The sequence below is a fragment of the Macrobrachium nipponense genome, chromosome 35, assembly GCF_015104395.2.
Source record: "Macrobrachium nipponense isolate FS-2020 chromosome 35, ASM1510439v2, whole genome shotgun sequence".
NCBI lineage: Eukaryota > Metazoa > Arthropoda > Malacostraca > Decapoda > Palaemonidae > Macrobrachium > Macrobrachium nipponense.
In genome coordinates, this window is record NC_061096.1 from 40,035,148 (window position 1) to 40,062,647 (window position 27,500).

Here is a 27,500-nt window from a genome sequence, read left to right on the forward strand (position 1 = left end):
TGAGCCCTCACCATCACATTATCAATTAGCCGTCAACATCCATTCAGCTGCAATATCCATTATCCTCAATCATGTTCTCGATAGCAAAAAAAAAACAAAAAAAAAAAAAAAAAAAAATACCATCGAGGTAACACTATCTTATGGAATGATGCTATTTCATACACAAAATCTCTTGAATGGAAAATTACTAGCAAATCTAAGGAACAGAAAGGACAAAAATAGAAAAAAAAATGCAAGATCGAACAATACAAAATAAATTCTGATACTTTCATAATAAATTTCAAAAAGGCTCATAGCTAAAAAAAAATAATACAAAATATTATTTTCATCAAACTAAGATTACTTTCTGTTCTGAGAGACCCAACTGAGGAGATACAGCTATATAGCAATTCATGCATCAAAAGTCATTTTCATAAGCCTCCCGAGTTTATTACGTGTCCTTTCAAAAATATATTTTTACGATATATTGTGGTCATCCAAACAAGGTGGGAGAGTCGTAGAGCACATGCACTTCATAAAAAGGAAACCAACCTACTACAGTGAAAAAAAAAATGATTAATGTATTTTTGACTGGTACCGCCAAGCTACAATGTCCTTAAATGACTCTATTGATTACAACCTCAGGTTATATTAAGATGTATACAACAGTACTTTGGCTGATTGATAAAATAAAAATAAATAGATAAAAAACAACAGACAAAACAAAGGGGCCCATCTCACGCGAAAACACAAATCACAAAGTATCATAACTTTTTTTTTTTAAATAACATTTCAAGAGTATCATACAAGGAATCTACGCTGCTTTATCTATTAATACAGTAACCAACGAGGATGGTAACCTAGGGAACCAAATACCTTATGTAGCCCACGTAAAAAAATAAATAAATAATAAATAGAAGTAGGGAAGGGAAGAAGTGAGGGCTTCAACCCCAAAAGAAAAATGTTAAAGAAAAGTGTATGAATTTTCATTCCACGACCTACAATTTATTTCAGACATGCTTGAACGATTTCATACATCATCTTTCGCTTCTCTTTACATATGCATTAGGACCCGAAATTACAAACAACCCCCCCCCCCTTCCTTCCACCTCCCCCACTACCACCACCTCCTACTCCTCGTACTCCTACTCAGTATGAGGGCGGCATGAATATATAAACCCCAGTCTTGGTAAACACGCCTTGGGTCGTTGCAAGAAAATCCACTTATAAATTTCTAATGCGATACAAAGTTATCGTGCATAAGAAGGTTCATCTAAAAAGTAGGTACTATAAGTCATAATTCTTCAGAAAATTATTGAAAACACTGACTGTAAATCATATCAGTGCGTTTTTGTTTTAATCTATTAAAATTCTAATAAATTTGGGGTGAATGAAAATGCACCAAATTTAATTCTGGCGTAATGGAATAGAACTCCAAATTAATCAACTTACTTACAAACAGTAATCAAAGTGACTACTCACTGCCTACTTGCTGAACAAATACCGAAAGGTTCCCTTGTCGAGGTACTCCTGTTTTAATGGTATATATTTTTGACGTTTTGAGAGAGAGAGAGAGAGAGAGAGAGAGAGAGAGAGAGAGAGAGAGAGAGAGAGATTCACAAATTATATTTTTTTTCCAAGATCTCTAACCCATCAGCTCCAGGAACTTTTATCTGGAGAGAGAGAGAGAGAGAGAGAGAGAGAGAGAGAGAGAGAGAGAGAGAGAGAGAGAGAGAGAGAGAGAGAGAGAGAGCAAACATTTACAACTGAAATCTGACGAACCAGAGGTTTAAATGCTCCAATGAACATGCTAAAGTAACTCGACCACTCTATCGAGAATGTTTACGCTTCAAAAAGGAGCTTAAAACCAGTTAATATATTCCGAGAGATTGGCGCAGCATTAGCTAATCTCTTAAAACGCGTCTCTCCTTTCAATGGTTTTACAGCTAAGGTCATTGTTAATGCAGTGTTCGTTACGAGAGAGAGAGAGAGAGAGAGAGAGAGAGAGAGAGAGAGAGAGAGAGAGAGAGAGAGACTTTCGAGTGCACTCACGTTCACTCACCCACAAAAAATGAATAAATGCTCATTCCAAATTACATTCACATACACAAACATACTACGAAACATACCTTACTATTTAAAAACTCAAAACTCAACTTCCTGTGCGAGTATATAAAAAGGCTCGTACTGACGTAAATACATGAATAAGTTTATGTATTAACATATGCATGTATGTATGTTCAGGCTTTCGCCTTATCATCTTCGCTTCTAAGCGTTAATATATTATATATCTATATATATATATATATATATATATATATATATATATTATATATATATAGATGAGTAAATTTCCCCTTTAAGGCCCAATTAAATCACCCAAACCCCCTATGAAGTAACACTTGAGTTGGAATTAAAAGTCATTTCTTGGAAATTAACACATTTTCTTCCATCATACACAACTACGAGATGATAACCGCAAAAATAATGCGTACGAATCTCTCTCTCTCTCTCTCTCTCTCTCTCATAAGCTACGCCTTCAAATTAACCTATCTCGGCCCGAATCCTTATCCTGTGTTGCTCATAAGGGAAAATCCCCTACCCTCATATTTCATCGGATATTAAAAACTGAATATCCGTCATATTACTCGCGGAGCATCGTAAGTAGCATAAGATAGTGACAAAAAAATTGTTTAAGGAGACGAAGCTATCATAAAAAAAAAAAAAATTCATCATCATTAGCATGGAGACCAATTCCCAAACAGTTCTTGAAAACGTTGCTACAGAAAAAAGTATTCGTATAAAATAAAATAAAAAGTAATAAAGTAAAATAAAATAGATATCGTAACAATACATTATTTTTCCAAGGCATCTCTATACGACCTACTGGAAGATAAGGCTTAAACATGAAAATAAAAAGTTGAATAAAAAGACGCTCCTAAGGACAAGATAAATTGAACAAGTATCTATGAGGTGAGAGAAGAATTTGTCAATTAAAAAGCTGTTGTAAATCACCGAGTGAATATGCTTATACTAATTAAAGTTCTGTATAGAAGAGAATATAGGATTTAGGCCAATGAGAGAAAAGAAGGTTTGATAGGTCAAACATGAGGAAAAACTCGCCGTTGAACTATGAAACAACTGTTAGGAGAGAGTGGAAAGTAAGATGGAAGAAAGAGAATGTGAACGGAGCTACTGTAAAAAGAATTAAAAGGGCTGCAGCTAGGGCCGAGGGGACGCTGCAAACAACTTAAATAATGCGTACAGTGCACTGCATGAGGTACACTGACGGCACTACTCTTCTAAGTTTTTGTTTGTCTGTATGGTGTTTTTACGTTACATGGAACCAGTGGTTATTCAGCAACGGGACCAACGGCTTTACGTGACTTCTGAATCACGTCGAGAGTGAATTTCTGTCACCAGAAATACACATCTCTAGCCCCTCAATGGAATGCCCGAGAATCGAACTCGCATCAACTGAGGTGGCAGGTCAAGACCATACCGATCACGCCACTGAGGCGCTTACTCACCTACGTGGCTAAAGGACTGAATGGATACTTTATAAATAAAAAGGTCACAGTTTCAGTGACAATACTTCTAATAACAAAAGACATTAAGTGCGTTTCACGTTCTTTCCTGGCGCTTGACTGATTACCTCGAAGCTACCTCCCCTGTTCCGATTGTAATAAAGCCAAAAAGCTCTCCCGTTCACATCACTGGCAGCAGCGACGCCAGAAAATATTTATTTGGCTGATTTCCTAAACAGCTTTCTTTTACTTTAGTAAAGAATCTTCCTATCAGACACCATGATTCTGTTACTCTGTCATCATCTGTAACTCTTCCTAGGGTTAATCATTTAATTTACTTAAGTACACTATAAACAAGAACTAGACTACTACTACTGTAGTACCTCCGCCGATGCTAAAACATTTGACAATCGTTCACATATCCAGAATACAAAATGACTTAAGTGAGTACAGTATAAGAAACAGAATACAGAATTACTGATGCAACCACAGTACCTACATTACACAGGATACAAAATTACTTATGAAAGTAAAGCATAATAAATAATGGAAAACAGTATTCATCTATACGAAGGAAACAAATGTGAAATCATAAGCATTCCTTTCTGTCTTCTGATATACTGCAAATGGTTATTTTCATTCTAAAAGAAAAAAAACGGCATGTAAACAATGGAAGTGTGCGTGTATACTCCGTCTAAAAAATAAAGCAATAACAAAAAAATATATGAAAACCTTTCCTTCCAACAACAAAAAAGGAACACGAGAGAGAGAGAGAGAGAGAGAGAGAGAGAGAGAGAGAGAGAGGGGGGATATTTTTCGTAACAGAAACAGAGTATCTGTTATCCAGGACAGTTCCGGTAACATTTATTTGCTAGAAGAGAGAGAGAGAGAGAGAGAGAGAGAGAGAGAGAGAGAGAGAGAGAGAGAGAGAGAGACTCTTCTTCCTCAGGAAATAAAAGCAAACATAAAGTGGGGAGCGTGAGAGGAACACTTTGTCGGGTAATGACCCTTTCCCCATCTTACGCCAGAGTGCATGTCGTAATAGCTCCCTGTATTTCGTGCCAATTCTTGGCCTTGCTCTTCAGTAAACTGTTCTCTTGGAGAGAGAGAGAGAGAGAGAGAGAGAAGAGAGAGAGAGAGAGAGAGAGAGAGAGAGAGAGAGAGAGAGAGAGAGAGAGAGAGAGAGAGAGAGAGAGAGAGTTTTTAATATCTGTAATCCGTAAGTTTCAGCAACCTTAGTCCGTGGAGAGAGAGAGAGAGAGAGAGAGAGAGAGAGAGAGAGAGAGAGAGAGAGAGAGAGAAGGATATTTTCCTAAAATCTACAATCCACGAGTTCCAGCGAGGATGATGTTATTAAAACCGGTGAAGGATCTTGAGTAACACTTTTCGGAAATCGGTGTAAGAATGTTCTTTGAAATTCAAATAGGGAAATGGAGATGAAAAGCTTTTTTTTTTTTTTTTTTTTTTTTTTTTTTTTTTTTTTTTTTTTTTTTTTTTTTTTTTTTTTTTTTTGTTTTTTTTTTTTTTTTTTTTTTTTTTTTTTTTAAGACCATTAATTCTTAAACTTACTGATTTAATGTAAGTGATAACATCGGTGACTTTAGGCCCCAAGGTGACCCATAGAGGCTCGCTAAGAATTCTTAAGGTAGTTATCACAAATAATTAAGAATTGATAAGAACAAGGCATGATCCGACCTCCAGCTCACTCATAAGTTGTAAACACTATATTCCTAATTTTCAGAGTAAATTAAAATGTGCTAGAATCTACGGTCAAATAGCGTGTTGTTTCACCAACGAAAATGACAATAAATACGGTAAATTCGATTAAAAATAATTTTTCTGTACTTTCTAACATGCACATTATAATTTTTTTTTCATTTTCATTGTAATAAACAAATAATAAATATCTTACCCTAAAATTCCTGTTTCTTTAACTCAGCGCGAAACACCTTTTTTTAGACCTTTTTATGACCTTTCATAGACCTTTCCTACCCCGCAACAACAACAACAACAACAACAACAACAACAACAAAAACAACAACAACAACATAGTAGTAGTAGTTTGTAAGGTTCACACCTAAATGAAAATGAAAGATTTGAATTAAAACAAAAATGCAAGTCATGGTTACCTAATCATAAAAGTAGTTAAACTAGACAAACTAATATTGGATCTTGAAAGTAACAGGAAACGAATGGAAACGAAGGAGAAAAACTCCTCATTTCATTGTCTTAAGAAATAGTCCAGAAAAACATTTGTTACGCTATTAATAACATCCTCGCTGGAGAAAAAGTGTTTAAAAGCCTTAAGCCCGGATAACCGAAATGAGAGAGAGAGAGAGAGAGAGAGAGAGAGAGAGAGAGAGAGAGAGAGAGTCTGTGTTCAGCCCATTACGCAGGTGGAAGGATAAAGAAGAAGCAGGTGAGAAGAGGAGGAAACGGAGGGAGGAGGGAGAGGTGAGTGAGGAGGGGTACGGGGGGAGGGGAGAAGGAGGAGGGAGGGGGGGAGGATAGGTGGGCCAAAAAGAGAGACCAGCTCCCTAAAAAATGCAACGGCTCTGGCCGGAGAAAAGCAAGCACCAGCGGAAGGTGAATTGTTGCCCGGGTCTCACAGACGCTTATTGACCCGCATACCACAGAGGGAGGGGGGGGGGCACTGTGGACAGAAGGGAGGGAGGGAGGAGGCCAGGAATGGGTTAGCGAGGGGGGGGGGGGGATAAGGATGGTAGAAGGAAAACGGATAAGAATGACAGAAACAAACTACCTCAAGAAACCAAGTTCATTTATCTCTATTTCTCTTCCAAGCTTCCGTTGTTTCTTTTACTGGTGGGTTTTACTCTGTCCGAATTCTCAGAAGTTTAAACGCCTGGTTCAAAGGAACGGGTAACAGGCCTACGGTTAGATTAAAGGCCTATATTACAAGTTTCTTGTAATCGGAAAGGAAAAAAAAAATCTCCGTCGATCTTTCATTTAACTATTCATTATTTCCCTCAGTGGTTCCTACAGTAATTTATAATTTACAATTATTTTATTATACGTCACAATTATATTTTGCTTTCCCGTTTACATTTTCCATGATTCATCTCACTTTTGTTTACATTTTCTATGATTCATCTAACTTTTGTTTACATTTTCCATGATTCATCTAACTTTTGTTTACATTTTCCATGATTCATCTAACTTTTGTTTACATTTTCCACGATTCATCTAACTTTTGTTTACATTTTCCATGATTCATCTAACTTTTGTTTACATTTTCCACGATTCATCTAACTTTTGTTTACATTTTCCACGATTCATCTACTTTTGTTTACATTTTGACTTTTCCACGATTCATCTAACTTTTGTTTACATTTTCCATGATTCATCTAACTTTTGTTTACATTTTCCATGATTCATCTAACTTTTGTTTACATTTTCCATGATTCATCTACAATTTTCATGTTATCTATTTTCTATGATTCATTTAACTTTTGTTTACATTTTCCATGATTCATCTAACTTTTGTTTACATTTTCTATGATTCATTTAACTTTTGTTTACATTTTCTATGATTCATCTAACTTTCGTTTACATTTTCCATGATTCATCTAACTTTTGTTTACATTTTCCATGATTCATCTAACTTTTGTTTACAATTTTCCATTTGATTTCAATCTAACTTTGTTTACATTTTCCATGATTCTCTAACTTTTGTTTTACGATCAAATTTTGATTTTTCCATTCTCATTTCATGATTCATCTTACTTTTTTTTCTTGGAATCTCCTCTCTTTCACCCACTGAAATATAAATGTTTCTCTCTCTCTCTCTCTCTCTCTCTCTCTCTCTCTCTCTCTCTCTCTCTCTCTCTCTCTCCGGATTTTGGTTCATTTATCCTGCCTTTCAATTTCCGATTCATTTCCCACAATATCCAATGCTTGACTCTTCTTTACTAACATATCTTTTTATTCTTCAACATTTTCTCTACCTTCGGTATTTAATCTTCTATTTCATTTCCCGAGCCATTCGATCTGGTATAAATTACCAACTTCTCTTATCCTCCTATCATACGTAAACGGTTAATTTCAATAATTCTTGTATTTTAAAAGACTGCCAAATTCATCTGGAAATTCCATCCACTCCTAATTCCTTTGGGAACAAATCCGGCTTAACGTAATTCTCAGCTTGGAAAGATCAGGTAACGTGGAAAGACAATAATATCTATATTCAAATAAAAAATAAATAAATAAATAAATAAAAATCTAAATGATTAACCGCATATAATCCATTAAACTAAGTAATCATTTCGGTGTCTATTAGGCCTCAATGTGACCTATCATACCCGCTGGCAGAGAAGTCTACACGGTAATTATAACAAATAATTGTTAATAATTAAGAATTATTAAGAATGATAATAACCATAATCACAGGCTTACGAATAATAATAATAACCATAGGCAATACGGTTAAAAAAATGGTGATTTCTTGTGACTTCACTAAGCATCAAATATCTAATTATTACAACTAAATAACGTGATGAGAATCGTTACAATTATTTCACAAGCATAAGTCACAACTCGGTTGTAGCTGCAAGCCAACCGAACTATTATACCATGTCTTATAACGTATGGGTAATTTTAGAAATAATACAACAGTCATTCCACGATAGAGGAATGTGGGGGCGGTGGGGGGTGGGGGGGGGGGGTGGGGGGTGGACGCTGGAGAATGGCATAACCCAATAACAATTCATTTCGAATCATTGATTAGATTAACGTAAAATAGCACATTTCTATTTGGGTCACAGCGAATCAAATCAATGTTTATGAGGGTAATTATGCCTTTCAATGGCTCTATTCCTCATCCTAATCTCGTGAAAGCGTTCCCAGTAATGAAGCTCGTGTCGAAACTACGCGAATCTAAACTTTAGTTTGGGATGGGTATATACATTAACTGTAAGATTTGGTGCGTATGAGCGTGTGTTATTACACCAATAAATAACCTACAGTATATTAGAACTTCACCCTGGCAACACTCACAGGAGAATGTGTTTACAGTGTTTATATACATACACACACACACACATAATTATATATACATTTAATTTTTTTTTATATATATATATTATATATATATATATATATATATATATATATATATATATATATATATATAGGATGAGAGGTAAAGGCATGTCTTTCACAAGTATCGTTTATTACACCGACGTTTCACATCACATGATGCATCCTCAAGGCTGGAAATTATATATTAAGAATACTAAAATCATCACTCACTCATAAAAATCTAAAAAAGCACAACAGATATTTGACATTTACAAATACAAATTAAAACGAGAACTTGAAAGGATCACCTACCAAGGTAAGAGATAAAAGTGACTAAAAAGGCAGAGAAAATTAACATAAGAAAAGGACTAAACAGAACGTGGAGAGTAAACAAACAGGCAGTTATGGTAAAAACAGTTGCGTGGAACAGGCAGTTATGCTAAAAACAGTTGTGTGGACGACGATTGGGTATTTAGTGTTGGTACACTGGTCTTAATAAGAAGGGACTCCAGCACCATCAACTCGTCGTCCTCTACTTGCTGATCCAATAATCTTAAAATCATTGATGTCCAAGCGGGCACCACAGATCTGAGTGTGATTCCGAATATTAGATAATTCGGATTGGACAATCTGCATCCTGTCCTAAAGCTGACAACATTGATGGGAGCAGAAACGGACCCTGAGAAGCCTCCTTGTACATCCAACGTAGGTTCCCAGACTACATCTGGGACAGGTATATTTATAAACAATGTTGGATGTCAAGGAAGGGCTCAGTCTGTCCTTCACTCTGAAAAAAGAACGTATACTTAGAGGATTTCGTGGGATCAACTTCAAATTAACTGCTGGCAGTTCGTTATGAATTAAATTCATGAATTTCTTTTTAAAGCTTTTATCGTGAAGGAAAGGGAACTTAGCATAAATACATAACTTTGGAGCGGTATATATGGGAATAGGCGGTTTCATTTTAGTGGTTAGGAGCTTATTAAGGACTCTTTGGAAATAATGGGATGGAAAACAATTATTGCGGAAGAAATTTGCCAAAAACTCCACTTCTTTATGAAAAGTTGTCCAGGTGGAAGTCAGAGAGTATGCCCTGTGGAGGAGGGTAGAGAGAGAATTCAACTTGAAATTTAAATTGCATGAACTATAAAAATTGGAGCCCAACCCTGTAAAAGTATTTTTCCTATGAATGCTGGTTTGAAACCCATCTTCCCTAGTGACACGTACATCAAGAAATGATAGAGAGTTGTGAGTTTCTTTCTCTACTGTAAACTTTATATTGGGGTGTTGAGCGTTAATGAATTCTAAAAAGGAGTCGGCGTTAAAATCGTGTAAAAACAAACAAGGCAAAGGTGTCGTCTACATACCTCTTATAAAATAATGGGTGAAAACTAAGGGGGCAATTGTCAAATACTGTCTCCTCCAGGGAGTTCATGAAAATATTGGCGAAGGTAGGGCCCAAAGGGCTTCCCATTGCCATCCCCTCCACCTGTCTGAAACAAGAATCATTAAAAATAAAGACTGTGTCCCGCACGGCCAATTCTAAAGTTTGCTTAAATAAGTGTCTATTAAAACCGTTAAAAAGGGAATCAGGTGATGGAAAAAGTTTGTTAAGTATGATCTCGATCGTCTCCTCAACAGGAACATTAGTGCTAAGTATCTGGTTCCATTGTTGGAACCGCTCACCAATAATGCTTATAACGTGAAAAGCGCTGCCGATTTCAAGGAGGATATCCTAATACAGGACTCCGACCTTTTTATGGTCAGTTTCGACGTAGAGTCCCTGTTCACTAATGTTCCTGTTGAGGAGACGATCGAGATCATATCTTAACAAAAACTTGTTTTTCCATCACCCATGATTCCCATTTGTTTTAAACTGGTTTTAATAGACACTTATTTAAGCAAACTTTAGAATTGGCCCGTGCGGGACACAGTCTTTATTTTTCATGATTTTTGTTTCAGACAGGTGGAGGGGATGGCAATGGGAAGCCCTTTGGGCCCTACCTTCGCCAATATTTTCATGAACTCCCTGGAGGAGACAGTATTTGACAATTGCCCCCTTAGTTTTCACCCATTATTTTATAAGAGGTATGTAGACGACACCTTTGCCTTGTTTAAACACGATTTTAACGCCGACTCCTTTTTAGAATTCATTAACGCTCAACACCCCAATATAAAGTTTACAGTAGAGAAAGAAACTCACAACTCTCTATCATTTCTTGATGTACGTGTCACTAGGGAGATGGGTTTCAAACCAGCATTCATAGGAAAAAATACTTTTACAGGGTTGGGCTCCAATTTTTATAGTTCATGCAATTTAAATTTCAAGTTGAATTCTCTCCCTACCCTCCTCCACAGGGCATACTCTCTGACTTCCACCGGGACAACTTTTCATAAAGAAGTGGAGTTTTTGGCAAATTTCTTCCGCAATAATTGTTTTCCATCCCATTATTTCCATAGAGTCCTTAATAAGCTCCTAACCACTAAAATGAAACCGCCTATTCCCATATATACCGCTCCAAAGTTATGTATTTATGCTAAGTTCCCTTTCCTTCACGATAAAAGCTTTAAAAAGAAATTCATGAATTTAATTCATAACGAACTGCCAGCAGTTAATTTGAAGTTGATCCCACGAAATCCTCTAAGTATACGTTCTTTTTTCAGAGTGAAGGACAGACTGAGCCTTCCTTGACATCCAACATTTGTTTATAAATTATACCTGTCCCAGATGTAGTCTGGGAACCTACGTTGGATGTACAAGGAGGCTTCTCAGGGTCCGTTTCTGCTCCCATCAAGGTGTCAGCTTTAGGACAGGATGCAGATTGTCCAATCCCGAATTATCTAATATTCGGAATCACACTCAGATCTGTGGTGCCCGCTTGGACATCAATGATTTTAAGATTATTGGATCAGCAAGTAGAGACGACGAGTTGATGGTGCTGGAGTCCCTTCTTATTAAGACCAGGGTACCAAAACTAAATACCCAATCGTCGTCCACACAACTGTTTTTAGCATAACTGCCTGTTCCACGCAACTATTTTTACCATAACTGCCTGTTTGTTTACTCTCCACGTTCTGTTTAGTCCTTTTCTTATGTTAATTTTCTCTGCCTTTTTAGTCACTTTTTATCTCTTACCTTGGTAGGTGATCCTTTCAAGTTCTCGTTTTAATTTGTATTTGTAAATGTCAAATATCTGTTGTGCTTTTTAGATTTTTTATGATGAGAGTGATGATTTTAGTATTCTTAATATATATAATTTCCAGCCTTGAGGATGCATCATGTGATGTGAAACGTCGGTGTAATAAACGATACGTGTGAAAGACATGCCTTTACCTCTTCATCCTGGATGTTGGTCGGGTCTGCTACCCCTATGATTCTTCTATATATATATATATATATATATATATATATATATATATGATTATTACACGTAATTCGTTTATCTTACATCCCCACAGGAGAAACAAATGAGAGACTGGGTGAGGGCCCTGACCGGTTTCAGCTTTATTTCCAGGCCATATACATACATAAAAAAATTACATATACTAATATATTATATTATAGAATATCTATTTTATTATTACAAAAAAAAAAAAATATAGAATATATTATATATATATATAGTGTGTGGTGTGTGTGTGTGTGTGTGTGTGTGTGTGCGCGCATTTGTGTCTTCATTCTCCCCCCGGTGAATAGATATTCATTCATACTTATGAATGAAATGAGTAATTTATGCGCATCTAAACATATTTACATATTTTCAACTTACTCAGGATCTCGAATTCCGGATCCTGATTTATCTGATGAATTCTGCAAAATCCACTGCAATCACTTTTGCCCCCAACAATGTTAACTGAGAGTATCAACCATTACTCAGTACTAATTTACTCGGCTATTACGGTTCGCGGAAATAATTATGACCATGAGCGAATGATAAAGTACTTAAGTACTGCGGTATGTCGGCTAAAGTACAAGATTAAACGCACAGAAGTATGTGTTGTTTAACAAACCTGCGTCCACGCATGTACCTATTAAGCGCTAAGACTTCAGGTACGAATCCCGAGGAATGGTAACTGTGTTTACACGTAATATAATATAATAATAATAATGGCGAAGATATCCACAATGGTGCATTGTAAATATATATTCAAAATATATATTCATACATGCACCATCGGGGATTTCATCACCATTTCAGTGACTCATGCTATTATAAGATTTTCGTCAGTAGTCTATATGAAGAATATATTCCAGGCAAGTACTAATCTTGAAAATGATGAAGGTAGTACTAATAAAAAATTAGTTATTTATAAATATAATAATTACCTCAGAAAATGAGGTCGAAGGGTAAAAAAAAAAATATTCATTTAGCTTAGGGTAAATACTATAATGAAGCATGATACCTATACCTTCACTGACAAAAAAAAGTAATAAATATATAAATAAATAAATAATAAAAATCAAGAAATTATGAAGTTGCATTTGCAGACGACAGTACCTGCCCGGTACGAACAGTATGCAACGACTGAACTCGAGATCAATACTTAATAATATGTCTCAAAAAGGGAGAGGGGAGAGGTCAGGAGGTGGAGAGGTAACCAATATAACCCCCTGCTCCAAAGGCAGCCCCCTACTCTTGAAATCTTTAAAGAAACTCTGTCTAGACGGCACAGTAACTAAATTAAAAACAAGGAAGACACAAGAAGCACAATGCTTCGTTAGGAAATAGGTAAAAATGCATAAAATGTATAATCTTTTTCTTATTCACTTTTTAAAAGTTTTACGTACTAATTTTAATTCATCTTTTACTATTCAACTCAAAATATCCCAATGACACCACTTTAAACTCATACGCTGATATCCACCTTTGCTGTATATTTAAGCAAACTTTAAAAGTAACATTACTCAACCCCAAGTAAGTAACCCCATTCTACAACCCCCTGCTGAAAAACTCTCCTCAACTCCTCAACCCCAAGGCAATCCTATCAAACCGTAATCAAGCCATTGCTTCCATTCTCTACGTAACCCCAAATTTTCGACTCGGAAGGAACCATATTCTTATACTTTAAATAAACTCCATTCTCAAAGTCTACTAACAAATTTGCATTCTAATTATACTTTAGTTGCACCAGCAACCCCAGAGTAACAAACTCCAATCTCAAAGGCTACAAGCAAATTTGCATTCTAATTACATTTCAGTTACCCTGGCAACCCCGGAGTAAGACAATGCTTCAACTTTCAAAATACAACCCCTTTTCGACCCCGGTGGGAACCCCACGGTTGCGTTTCACATAAATACCATTCTCAAACCTCCGTGTAACCCCAAAGAATACCAACCTTCAATCCTAGACACACGACATGGACCAGAACAATGCCAAGGAAGCGAGGAAGAAAGAAACAAAGGAAGGAAGAAAAATGGATAAGAGGAAAGGAAAGGAAAGGATTGCGTTTCCTTAATCGCCAATGGGAATAAACCTATCTTCGCTAGCCAGAAACGCGAGGAAGGTCTTTTACATCGTTATTTTTTATTAATTTTTTTCTTACTAAGGAATTCCCGTGAGCTAATTCCTTAACCAGCCATTGAAATAACTGAAAGAAATGGTTCCTAGAGTGAATATAATATATTATTATTATTATTATTATTATTATTATTATTATTATTATTATTAATCAGAAGAACCCTATTCATATGGAATAAGCCCTCGACGGCCACTGACTTGATATTTCAGCTTCCCAAATATATGATGTTCATTAAATAGAAGTAACAGAAGATTGTGCGAAATACAGAAACATGAGACCATTAGTTAATAAAAACAATAAACTAACAAATCAATAATTAGCAAAAAATATAAGTAAATGATTAAAATACAAGGAGAATTGCATTACAGTAGTAATGCATTGCATCTTCCCTTGATCTTCCGAAGTCCCAACTATGCTACATACAATGAAATCATAAGAATGCACAGCGTATTATTATACTAATAAATATTTTAATAGCACAGGAATCAAAAGCAAGTTCATAGTAAAAGTTAAGAGATATTCTCTGTTAATTAAAAAGCAAGTAATACGTAACAAGGAGAAATGTGGAAACAATTCCTGTAAACAATTATAATTACAACAATTATCGAAAAAATAAACGACAAATTAATATATGCAAATTGTCGATGTTATGACAACATTAACGCTCGTCATTTGGCGTCGCAGAACCGAAGGTCACCCATACCATAAATGTCCAGCTTGAACAAAACTGGTAAACTAATAAACCCAGTTACCAGGCGCCATGATGAATTGCAAACCATTCTCTCTCTCTCTCTCTCTCTCTCTCTCTCTCTCTCTCTCTCTCTCTCTCTCTCTCTCTCACTGTTTTCCCTGACTATTTCTGTCTACAGCAGATGAAAGACATGGGCTGTATACACATGCCACGGCAATTAAATCGACCTTACTGTGACAGCCAACTGGGACCTTTGAAATCTGATATCAAAATGTCTTTACGCACGGACAAATTATAGCAATTTTTATCTTTGTTACAACTGTGTGTGTGTGTGTGTGTGTGTGTGTGTGTGAGAGAGAGAGAGAGAGAGAGAGAGAGAGAGAGAGAGAGAGAGAGAGAGAGAGAGATTCTGAAAATTGCATCACCGGTAATGCAAGGAGGAAAATCTCGTGATTCCAACCAACCATGGCTGATTACCCCCTTAAAATCTCTCTCCTCCACCTCTCCACCAAAGAGCCTATTCACCACCCGCATATTTCTCCAACCACAACCTTCCCCCAACAATCCGACAAACAATTTTCAACCTCCTACCCCAACGAATCCTCCAACCAAACCACAAACATACATACACATATTCAAACACCCTCCCTCTCTAAGTCCTCCTCCAAACTTGACTAACCAATTCGCGACCACTGGAGTCTCGTGCAACTCTCGAGGAATAATGGGGGCACGTGCATCCACGCGCGCATACGCGCTCTTGACCCCCCCCCCCCACCCCCCCCAATCCCCCGCCCCCGCCCCACTCCACCAAATGAAGCCCAAACGACGTTCCCATTCACAAAAACTTCCCAAAGACCAAGCGACGTTTCCTATTCACAAAGACTTCATTAATTTCACCGGCCGTGCAACAAGACCACTGACGTATACCATTTTCATTCTCGAGAACGATATTGAGAGGTGTTCTCGCCCCCTTCGTCCCATTACTGAAGTGCGTTCTCTCTCTCTCTCTCTCTCTCTCTCTCTCTCTCTCTCTCTCTCTCTCTCTCTCTCATAAGTGTGCGCAAATTTTGTAACATGAGATTTACGTATAATAGTTGTTGGAACACTCGAGGATTACGTATTCAAGAAAATCTCTCTCTCTCTCTCTCTCTCTCTCTCTCTCTCTCTCTCTCTCTCTCTCTCTCTCTCTCTGTGCGTGTGTGTGTGTGTGCGCGTCAAAGGAGAGTGAAAAAAATACGGAAAGTGACACAGAATGTGAAGAAGATTAAACAACTAAATATAATCTTCTCTCTCTCTCTCTCTCACGAGCAAGTGAAAAAAATACGGAAAGTGACACAGAACGTGAAAAAGATTAAACAGAATAAAATATAATCTCTCTCACTTTCCCTTTTTAAACCAAGGTAATGAAAAGCACACTATGCTTCCCATTACCTAAGTTAAAAGAGAGAGAGAGAGAGAGAGAGAGAGAGAGAGAGAGAGAGAGAGAGAGAGAGAGAGAGAGAGAGAGAGAGGACAATTTCTAAGAAAATTCCGTGTTTTCTGAAACTTGCATTCACCATAATCTCTACTTCTGCTTTTACCCTTCAATACAAACTTATCACAAGGACACAAACTTTCTTGGAAAACATTTGCAATTACCGCGCAAGTTTCAAAAACAAGATTTTTTTTTTTTTTTATAATAATCTCTGACTCTGAACTCAACCGGATTCAGGATACTTATTACAGGGAACATCTTGAAAAATACATTTAATGTAAAAACACCGTCTTATTCTCAAGGAGAAGTTAACAAAATTATAATAATGTATACAACACCCGGACCAATGCGTTTCAGTATTTGACACACTTTGACGTAGAATTTTAAAAGCAGTCTACATGAGAGAGAGAGAGAGAGAGAGAGAGAGAGAGAGAGACTCTACGGGCACCGCCATCCATATTTAAAAATAGATTTCGACTTCTATTTTTAAGCAACAGGACGATGTTCAGTCATATTGATACACTTACTGAGAATCTACGGAAAAATATTTGGGATAACTGGAAGTTCTCTTTAAAGATGTGGATCTATACATACGCTCTTTTAAAGAAACTTTCACTATCAAGTGTATGACATGAAATTTCAGTTATTATTTTCAAAGTCACATATGATGATGAAAATACTCGTGTGACGCCAAATATCACAAAACGCACTTCTAACAAAGCAACATTTTTTCACTTTATACAGTCAATGAGGGTGTTTCCTTAATTATCACAAAACTGCGTAGTGTCAAGCAAGTGACCTTGGTGTATCAGAAAAGAATTTCAACATGTGTACGACACAATGAAAGATAGTAGAAAAAAAAACAATTAATCATGAATCTGTTTTATCTACAGTGTTCTTTATTCCACGACTTACGAATACCAGTATTGCATTAGCTACAATACCAAACCTACAATCACAAGGATATATATATATATATATATATATATATATATATATATATATATATATATATATATATATATATATAGATATATATATATATATTCTATATCATGTATATATATATATATATATATATATATATATATATATATATATATAATGACATATGAACTTCCACGAGTCACAGCAGTCTAAAAATCTTAACTCTAATAATCACCAACGGCTGAAGCGTACCTCCGTAACGTATTATTCGGCTGACATCATACGGTTCACGCATGCAATTCGTGCATGTAAACAATCAGCCTGGGATTTAGCCATTTCCTCTGAATTGATTCAGTGTTACGTAGAACTTTCTAGCAACTGTGAATCAAGTCTCGAACAACACAATTCACTATGAAATGGAATGAACTAATACAAAAAATATTCCTTACGAAAAGTGTGGTCTAGATATAATCCGATGTGGTACCTTCAGCTGAAGCATAAAACAATAAATGTGTCAGAGAGCAGAAATAAACAAATACGCACGCACGCACAAAGCCAGACAGACTGACATATATATTATATATATATCAATATAATTAATATATATATATATATATATATATATATATATATATATATATATATATATATTATATATTATATATATATATATTATATATATATATATATATATATATATATATATATTATATATATATATATATATATATATATAATCAAAGTCTGTGAAAGGATGGATAAGTGTTTTACGATGGTTCGATCACGTTGAAAAAGTGGAAAAAATGAGGTGATAGGCTAAAGGGCCTGATAATTCATACGAGTTACGAGGAAAATTGAAAGGAAGACCTTAATAGCGAACGATAAATGAGGAAGGAAAGGTATATACTACTGGGAAAAGGAGGTGCAGGCAGCTCGAAGAATCTACACCCCAATTACCATTCCCGGCACCCATCCCTTCACGTACGCGCTTTGAAAAAAAAAAAAAAAAAAAAAAAAAAAAAAAAACACCATCAATACCTGACAACATCGAACCAAAGACCTTGTTGTCTCTCCTCCGCCAGGAGGCGTGAGCGATCTCCCATAACTTCCAGGCGTCAAAATCTTGTCAACAAAACGAACTAGAAGCGGCCCCAGTCTAGTGAGCATACTGAATTACAAGCGCCGGGCTTGGCATGCAGGGTGGGATTACAACCAAGGAGATCGTATATAGGTGTCACATCCCTAAGTGATTGACTATTTATCGGGACACGCTGCTTCCTTTACCTAGATAACCTAACCCACGCAAGAAAACAAAAATCCTAAAGAAAATTTTCTGGAAAAAAAGGAAAAAAAATCACAAAAAAGAAAGAAATTCTGAAGAAAATTTTCTCCTACCGGAAAAAAGGAAAAAAATCGCACAAAAAAGAAAAAAAACTGAAGAAAATTTTCTCCTACCGGAAAAAAGGAAAAAAATCGCACAAAAAAGAAAAAAACCTGAAGAAAATTTTCTCCAACTGGAAAAAGAAAACAAAAAACACAAAAAAGAAAAAGATAATGCTGAAGAAAATTTTCTCCAGCTGGAAAAAAAGGAAAAAAAACAAAAAAGAAAAAAAATTATGAGGAAAATTTTCTCCTACAGGAAAAAGAAAAAAAATCACAAAAAAAAAAAATCCTGAAGAAAATTTTCTTCAACTGGAAAAAAAAATCACTCAAAAAATTAAAAAAATACCCCCCAAAATTCTCCAACAGATGATGGAATATGCGATATTCTCATAAAAATCAAAAAGAATATTTCAATTCCTTGGGAAACGTGATGAGATTTCAACAACTCGACAGATGAAACCGGTGATAAAATCAAATTCAACTACGACAATAGCCCGAATATTCGTAAAAGATGAAGGATTTCGTGACATTCTAATAAAGAAAGAAAAAAAAACGTCAAAAAGTGTATTTCTATTCCCTGTGATGAGTTTTCAGCAGTGGTAGATGGAGAACTCATGATATAAACAATACTACTGTCAAAGACCAAAACAAGGCCAGTAAGATATCCCATAGCATTCATTATCCTGATCCATTCAAGAACAGCATCACCGACAATAACGCTGTCTACAATAATAATAATAATAATAACGAAATCCCGAACAGTAATCAAACAATTAATGAAACACCACAGTTGTGGATCCAAGAAATGAAAAGGTTGCCGCTTCGATAGACAACCACCCAAAACGGGAGTGTAGCAGTGATTGTGTATTTAATAAAGTTAGCGCTTAAGAAATAAAATAAAGAGTAACATTGGAATCTTTGCTGGGTGAAATACAATAATGACGATCAACCATTAATAAAGTCATATGATTTGATTTGATTTTGATTTATATAGAATTTTGGCATTATGCCAAGCATTGAAATTGACAGGAAGAAAACCTCCCAGTTGCACTATGTAACAATTGTTAGGAGAGAGCGGACAGTAAGATGGAATTAGGAGAATATGAACGGATGTACAGTAAAAGGAATGAAAGTACTTGCAGTTAGGGGCCGAAGGGACGCTGTAAAGAACCTTAAGTAATAAAGCCTATATTGCACCGAATGAGGCGCACTGACGGCACTAACCCCCCTACGGGGATAAAGTCCTATGGTCGAATTCCGAGACAATTTCTTATGGAGAGATGTGTATTAGATTGACCATATTTTGATAAAATATTTCGAGTAGTTGTTACACAAAGACAAACACAAAAATTCCATACAAGAGAACATATCACTTTTATCGTAAAAATGAAAAACAGATAACACAGTAAGCATTGTCAATGCTGACAGTCTCTACATAAAGTTAAGCAAAACGAAAAAAATAGAAATTTCAAAAAAGACAAAATAACTACACCGTACTTCTTTGTAAAGGTGAAAGAAAAAAAAAAAAAAAAAAAAAAAAAAAAAAAAAAAAAAAAAAACATTCACCTCGAATATTATTATTGTAAATGCTGGGTCCAGAAAAGCCAAAATACAGACTCACTGGACTTCAAATGCTGAAATCAACGAATGTTTGTAATTCACCTGGCGTCTAAAATGCTGTTGAGAAGAGAAATGCAAGATGCTTTTTCTTCACAATATGAACAAAAACCAAGAGACCTTTACCAGACTTTGCAATAACTAATACCACCACAGCAGTCACTTTAATGATGACAATCGAATACGCAAAAACCTCTTAATTAAAATGTAAATATGTGTAAATGCTGTCAATTTGTTTAGGATTTTTCATAAGTGATTTCCTTGCGGGAAACCAATCTACAGTATGTTTAATACTAATAACTATGATTACATTTTAACGTCTACACAGATGAAGAACACCGTTCAGGTGTTTCAAAGCCTTTATTTTAAATAGAAATATATTTTAATGAAATATATTTAAATAAAAATATATTTTAATACATAATTGTGGATTTTGTAACAATGATGATAATGTCACTAATAACGCAACCAATATATTACCAGCCGTTTCGATTCGATGCACTTTATAATGCGTAAGAAAAATCTACATGATTTTCTCTAAATAATATTGATGTTTAGGCAACCAAATTCAGCAATATTATTAATAGCAGCAGTATAGTAATGAACAGGCAACCAAATCATCTTTATGCTATTAATTGCAGTAGAGTAGTAGTAGTAGTAGTAGTAGTAGTAGTACAAACAACTGCAGACTTCGCACTTCATCCGCCATCGTTTAAAAAACACCTGAGATCGAAAGGAGGCCGCCCTACCCGCAGCCTTTTCTCCAATTACGCTCTCGACGGCGCTTTCCGTTTCCCGCCCACGTACGAGGGATACCCACACCATCCTTAACACGCCCCGGGGGCATTTCCTGCCCATTGGCAAGTCACAAGGGACTTCCTTATTCTCCCCACACCCAAGGGTCGTTTTCGATTGCGGCTTAAAACAGGTGTTGCACCCGATTCGACCCGTCATTTATAGGTTGGGGTCGGTACAAGATTTCGACCGGAGAAATTATTACACGCTCTCTCTCTCTCTCTCTCTCTCTCTCTCTCTCTCTCTCTCTCTCTCTCAGGGGACGGGTGCACGTATACATACACAATGTGTGTAATATGTATATATATATATATATATATATATATATATATATATATATATATATATATATATATAAATAGAGAGAGAGAGAGAGAGAGAGAGAGAGAGAGAGAGAGAGAGAGAGAGAGAGAGAGATAATATACATGAAATGTTGAGCCAACTCTCCTTTATGGAAGTTTAATAAATGTAATCCTTTCATATGGTATTACATATGCAAAGGAACTCTTGTCGATTTCACAAAAACAGAATCGTCTACCTGATCTTTATCCTTAATAGATTGATTGATTGTTGTGTCTATTAATAAAAACGAAAAGAAAACAGTGAATGAAGTATGTGTACTAGAAGCATTACAGCAGTCGCAAAGTAAAGAAATAATAATAATAATTTTTCTAAAGTGTTTTCCTTGATTCTATTTATGAATATAAAGAGTGGCAAATAATCCATACAAACTAAGAAAATTTAGTAATGGTTTTCACTTACAAATAGCGCGTTAACATAACTATACAAAACACCAGAATGATTACAAAGGTCATGCTACTAAGCGGATGATCTATCTTTAAAACAACAAATGCGTCGAAAGACTATTCTTAATCTGAAGTTTCTACGGACACAGGATGCTCTTCTTCAATAGTTTCATCTAAGTAGATATTTCAGACAAATTTTCAGCATATTTCTCTCTTCCTTCCATATCTACCCTTCACGTAACGCCGTCAGCAGAACTTCCCTTGTGTGCTTCTTTTCATGGCTACAAATCTGAGTTGTCTATTATGTAAAGAAAAACTGTAATTTGTTTAAAAGTTGCATAATAACTTTGATATTTCTGTTTTAAACAAAGCCAAAACATCCACGGCAGAATTTAAGCAATAAAAATCATAAATTACCATTATCATCAATAATATTCGTTACATTTGCAGAAATAAACAAACCTAAGTTGTCTATTATGTAAAGTTAAACTGTAATTTATTTAAGAATTGCATAATAAATTTAATATTTCTTTTAAACAGAAAGCAAAACATCCACAGCAGAATTTAAACAATAAAAATAATAAATTACCATTATCATCATTACTATTCGTTAAATTTGCAGAAATAAACAAGAGCACAACAACTACCTTTATCACCAATCATATGAAAATGACTAGCCTTTTAAGTGTTTCAAAATAGAAAACCACGCTCAATTCACATTCACATTTCGAATGTCCTAAACAGAGAGAGAGAGAGAGAGAGAGAGAGAGAGAGAGAGAGAGAGAGAGAGAGAGAGAGAGAGAGGCCCTTAATCATCATCTCCAGCCATTAATGACATCTCCCCACTTTTCCTCTCGCGTGGGCAGAGAGTAGGATGCTTCGGCCGAATCTCCGAAAGGTCTCATCATATTCCAGCCCACGCGTCCACCAGTCAGCCACCCAATTAACCAGTCAACCAACCAACCAACTAACCAATTAACCAAGGCAACCAATCAATTAACCAACTCACCAGCCGCTACAACAAACTCAAAATGGTATGGCATTTGACAAGACTTCCCACCACCAGCTTCGTTTCCCCCAAAAGTGAACTCGATTGATTTATTTGAAAGTGTCTCCGAAACGGCATTAAAAGGTCCTGACGCCCAGGGTGTATATAAGGGTGTATATAACTGTGCATATTATTACCTTCTAGGGTAGGTGTATGACTCGGTCAATTACTTAAGTTTTCTACATAATGGCTTCATCTTTTATTCCGTTAATGAGGAATGACTGAGGTAGTCACAGCCGATTTGATTTCCTCTTCAAGAGACACCTGGTGTCTGCATATATATATATATATATATATATATATATAGATATATATATATATATATATATATATATATATTATATATATATATATATATATATATCTATAGTGTGTGTGTGTACATATACATATGTATTGCACACACACACACACAAAACATAAATTACAAAAAAAAAGTCAGCACAGTAGGCTTCACGAACGAGATGTTTACAAAGTTCACTAGTTAAATGCATGACCTTTAAATGAGAGAGAGAGAGAGAGAGAGAGAGAGAGAGAGAGAGAGAGAGAGAGAGAGAGAGACTAATGGGAATTTGCCTCATAAAGACGACCGCTTCTCCATTGCAAACAGCGTACAATAGTTTCCCAAGACTAAGGCAAAAAATTATTAAAATAATAATTACTTCTTCCGCAACCACTGAAGTAAAGAAGCAAAAGATGAACGTGATTTGGAGAATGATCTTTTGAAAAGCCTTAATTATATTTACCAGTAAATCAAAGCTATAAAATTCCATTTACTGCCTAAGTACACATTTACATACAAATGGACGTCACTAAATAAGGGTTGAAAATCTTCACAATTCTCGCAAATGTATATTTTCAAAGGCATCAAATGTATTCCAAGTTATGTGAACCTCTTAAGCTCATTTGACTTATTATGCGCAATTTTGCGTTAATTCTATTTACAAAATAGCAAACATTTTATTTCTATGTGTTTGTAAGGCAAGCTAAGAAAAGGCAACTTATCATTTTACACTGCATCAGAGCCATATTTCTAGGGCTCTCTCTCTCTCTCTCTCTCTCTCTCTCTCTCTCTCTCTCTCTCTCACTGGTCAGTGGTAGTACCTATGAGAATTTGCATAATACTTCTACTTCTGCGTATGTAGACGTGTGAGGAGCTGACAAAAGTTAACTTTCTCCTAATTCAGTTACGCTATATACACGTACAAGGTAAACTACTTCCTAGATTCTGCAATTAAATATGAATACAGGAGAGAGAGAGAGAGAGAGAGAGAGAGAGAGAGAGAGAGAGAGAGAGAATTATGCCCAAAGGCCAGACATTGGGACCTATGAGGTCATTCAATATTGAAACGGAATCTAACAATAAAAGGTTTGAAAGATGTAACAGGAAGAAAATCTCGCAACACGTTGCACTATGAATCCATTAATAGAGGAAATGGTGAAAAGTGAGATGGAAGGAAGAGACTATGAAAGGAGGTACAGTAAAAAGGAACGAAAGGGGTTGCAACTAGGGGCCGAAGGCACGCTGCAAAGAACCTTAGTAATGCCTACAATGCACCGCATGAGGTGCACTGACGGCGCTACCCCGCCTAAAAAGAGAGAGAGAGAGAGAGAGAGAGAATCATCATTATACAATCATGAGCATTTTCCCCCAATCAAAAGCAATAACGCTATCTAAATTAGACGCAAGAAAAAAAAAAACTGCCCACAACAATACGGGCAATTTAAAAGAAAAAGCATTTTCTGTTCATCAGCATTAATACTCATCAGTAATGTACCGGTAATTTAAATAACCACCAACTCGTTATACGGTAATGGACGAAATTATCAACTGTAAAGGTGAAGTGATGTTTCATTCTACATATATTTCCCATTCGGTTTCAAGATTGCCATCTCCTTATTATTCCTTTCAAATGTAATTTTGTTGACTAATTTATATTCTGATACTATAAAAAAAACATCCAGTTTTCTGTACATCGTATAATCAAGACCACGAAAAATTGGTCTATCTTTCGACGGTCTCGGTATAAAGCCGTAAGAGCAGCGGCCCAGGAAATTTTACCACGGCCCGGTGGTGGCCTGGCCCATATGGTGGCAGACGCACGATCATGGCTAACTTTAACCTTAAAGAAATGCGGACGGACAGACAAAGCCGGAACTCTAGTTATCCTTTCAGACAACTAAAAGTAATAAATGACGAGTATTGTATCAGTAATTCAATCCATTTATTTTCAAGGATACTTTCGCTGAGTAAAGCATAATCAAATGTTATATAAATTATTCTGTAAACGATGAACAAGACCTAATAACTCAAGTGTACCTCTTAAGAGTCATTATTCATTTTAAATTTATTCATATGCACAACAGTCATTAATATACAGATCATCCATTAAATCTAATTATGGGCCGCGTAATGAATCAGTAATGAAAGAGCTAACTGAATAGAAAATAAATGGAGAGATAGACTTAGTAAAATAAACTTCTGGGTGGATAAACAGATAATTTATAATAGTAAAAGATAATAATTTAAATATATAGATAATTTATGAAAGTAAAATATCATTCAGATAAACAGATAACTGATGAGAGTAAAAGATAGTTTAAATAAAGATAATTGATGAAAGTAAAAGATAATTCAAATAAATAGATAATTTATGAATAAAAGATAACTTAAATAAATAGGAAATTTATGAGTAAAAGGTAATTTAGATAAATAGATCATTTATGAGAGTTAATGATAATTGAGATAAATAGATTATTTATAAGAGTTAATGATAATTGAGATAAATAGATAATTTATGAGTAAGATTTTTTTTTCTTAAGAAGCAAGACACGACCACGACATGCAAATTTTGAATAAGAGAATAAAAACGTTTAAAAAGTGCAAGGAGTCCGTCCTCTACCTTACCTGAGCCAAGAGACGAAGCCGTGGGCCTCCTGATGGTGGAAGTGGCGTTGACTAGCTTGGAAGTGGTGGCCTTGAGACCTCGCCTGATGGTGCTGTAGGAGGCGGCCGCCCCTGTGGACGAACTCATGCTGCTGGTGGTCGCGCGGGCGTTGTTGCTGTTTCCTCCTCCGCCGCCGCCGGAGGAGGAGGTGGTGGTGGCGTTGGCGTTGGAGGAGGAGGAAGCACCGCCGCCGCCCGCGGCGCTGGTGGCGCAGGTGGTGCTGTTCAGGCTGCCGGCGCTGCTGCCGCTGCAGGAGTTGGTCACCAGGCGGCTCTCGGCGCACAGGACCTCCTCTTCGGGGTGACTCTGGTGGTGGTGGTGGAGGGACAGCGTTGAGGAGGAGGAGGACGAAGGGGGCGTCGCGTCCTTGGCGAAGGGGCGCTGGAGCTTGTGGTGGGTCGGGTGCTGCACGGGGGCGGTGGGCGGCGGGAGGTGGTGGTGGTGGGTGGGATAGTGGGTGGGGTACTGCTTGAAGGCGGAGAACGTTGTCGTCGAGGACAGGTGTTCGGTGCTCCCGAGGGCGTTGTTGTTGGGGGCGCAGGAGGAGGAGGAAGAAGACGTCGTAGTGGAAACAGCGGCAGTATTGCAGGCGGCGGTCGAGGAGTTGGGCGGCGTCTGCGGGCGTGGGATGCTCGGGAGGGAGGACTGCGACACGAGCTTCTTGGTCTTGGCCAGGTGGAGGTGGAAGGTGGTGTGGTGCGGGTGAGGCAGGGGCTGCTTGGTCTGTCTCGGGGGCGGTGGAGCCACCCAGCTAAGGCGCGCCCAGCCGTCAGGTAAGTCTTGGTCCGAAGATAAGGGCGGAGGAGGGCAGAAGGAGGGCGGCGGGCGTGAGGGTAACGGCGGGGCGCCCTCTTTTACCCCGCCCACGCCACCACCCCGACCGCACCCGTCAGGCCCACAGCCTGTAAAGACAAATGAACAGAAAATTCATTAATTATACATTATACATAATACATTAATCAATTAAGTATGTAAGCATGTATGCAAATAGGGTGTTATATATATATATATATACTATATATAATATATATATATATATATATATATATATATATATATATATATATAAAAGAGAGAGAGAGAGAGAGAGAGAGAAGAGAGAGACGAGAGAGAGAGAGAGAGAGAGAACACGTAAGGACAAAAAATTCCACGTCCCGTTAAATATTCTGAATATCAACACAAGGCCCTAACCCCCCCAAAAAAACTTGCATCCAAAATCATAAATCAAGAAGACTAAACGTATAGGAAATGAAAGATCTATTTAACATTAATAATATTAAATTTCTATGGACCGGATAAAACAAACTAGCTAACCAGGATTCCTCCAACTGAATCCACAGCCGTATAAGGAGCAAGTAATACTATTTAATATTCCACAAGAGATCACATCCATATGCAACAGGGCGAAAAAGTCATTTAGCCGGCGATAATGTCAAATCATTAACAATAAAATGACGATAAACAAATCAGGAAAAAGTTCATTAGCTTGCAATAACGTAAAATCATTATCAATTAAATAACGAAAACATATCAGGAGAAAGTTTATTATTAACATGAATAATACAAATAGTATAAAAAGGTTAAGACAACGGTGCACGGCACTTTTGAAGCCTTCCACAAAAAAAAGGAGGGTATCATCCCCCTTCTCCCCCTCCTCCCCGAGAAGTCACTCACCCCTTAACCTGGAAAGGCTATTTTTCTCCCAGTGTCCTGCCAATCCAACACTGACGAAAAGGTTACGCCAATTCTTGCATCTTTCACTACACAAATTTAGTCGTTTTCAGCGCCTACAAAACCTTTTCTTCTC

At 36.6% G+C, this 27,500-nt stretch overlaps 1 protein-coding gene across 6 annotated transcripts in view; it reads right to left on the reverse strand.

Moving 5' to 3' along the window:
- Positions 1–27,500, reverse strand: part of LOC135208664 (protein disabled-like) — a 196,794-nt gene that overhangs the window by 103,894 nt on the left and 65,400 nt on the right. For all 6 annotated transcript variants that reach the window (XM_064241092.1, XM_064241088.1, XM_064241089.1 and 3 more), the window contains one exon: positions 25,654–26,595. In XM_064241092.1, the coding sequence (XP_064097162.1) occupies positions 25,654–26,595 (942 nt within the window). The remainder of the gene's footprint in view (positions 1–25,653; positions 26,596–27,500) is intronic.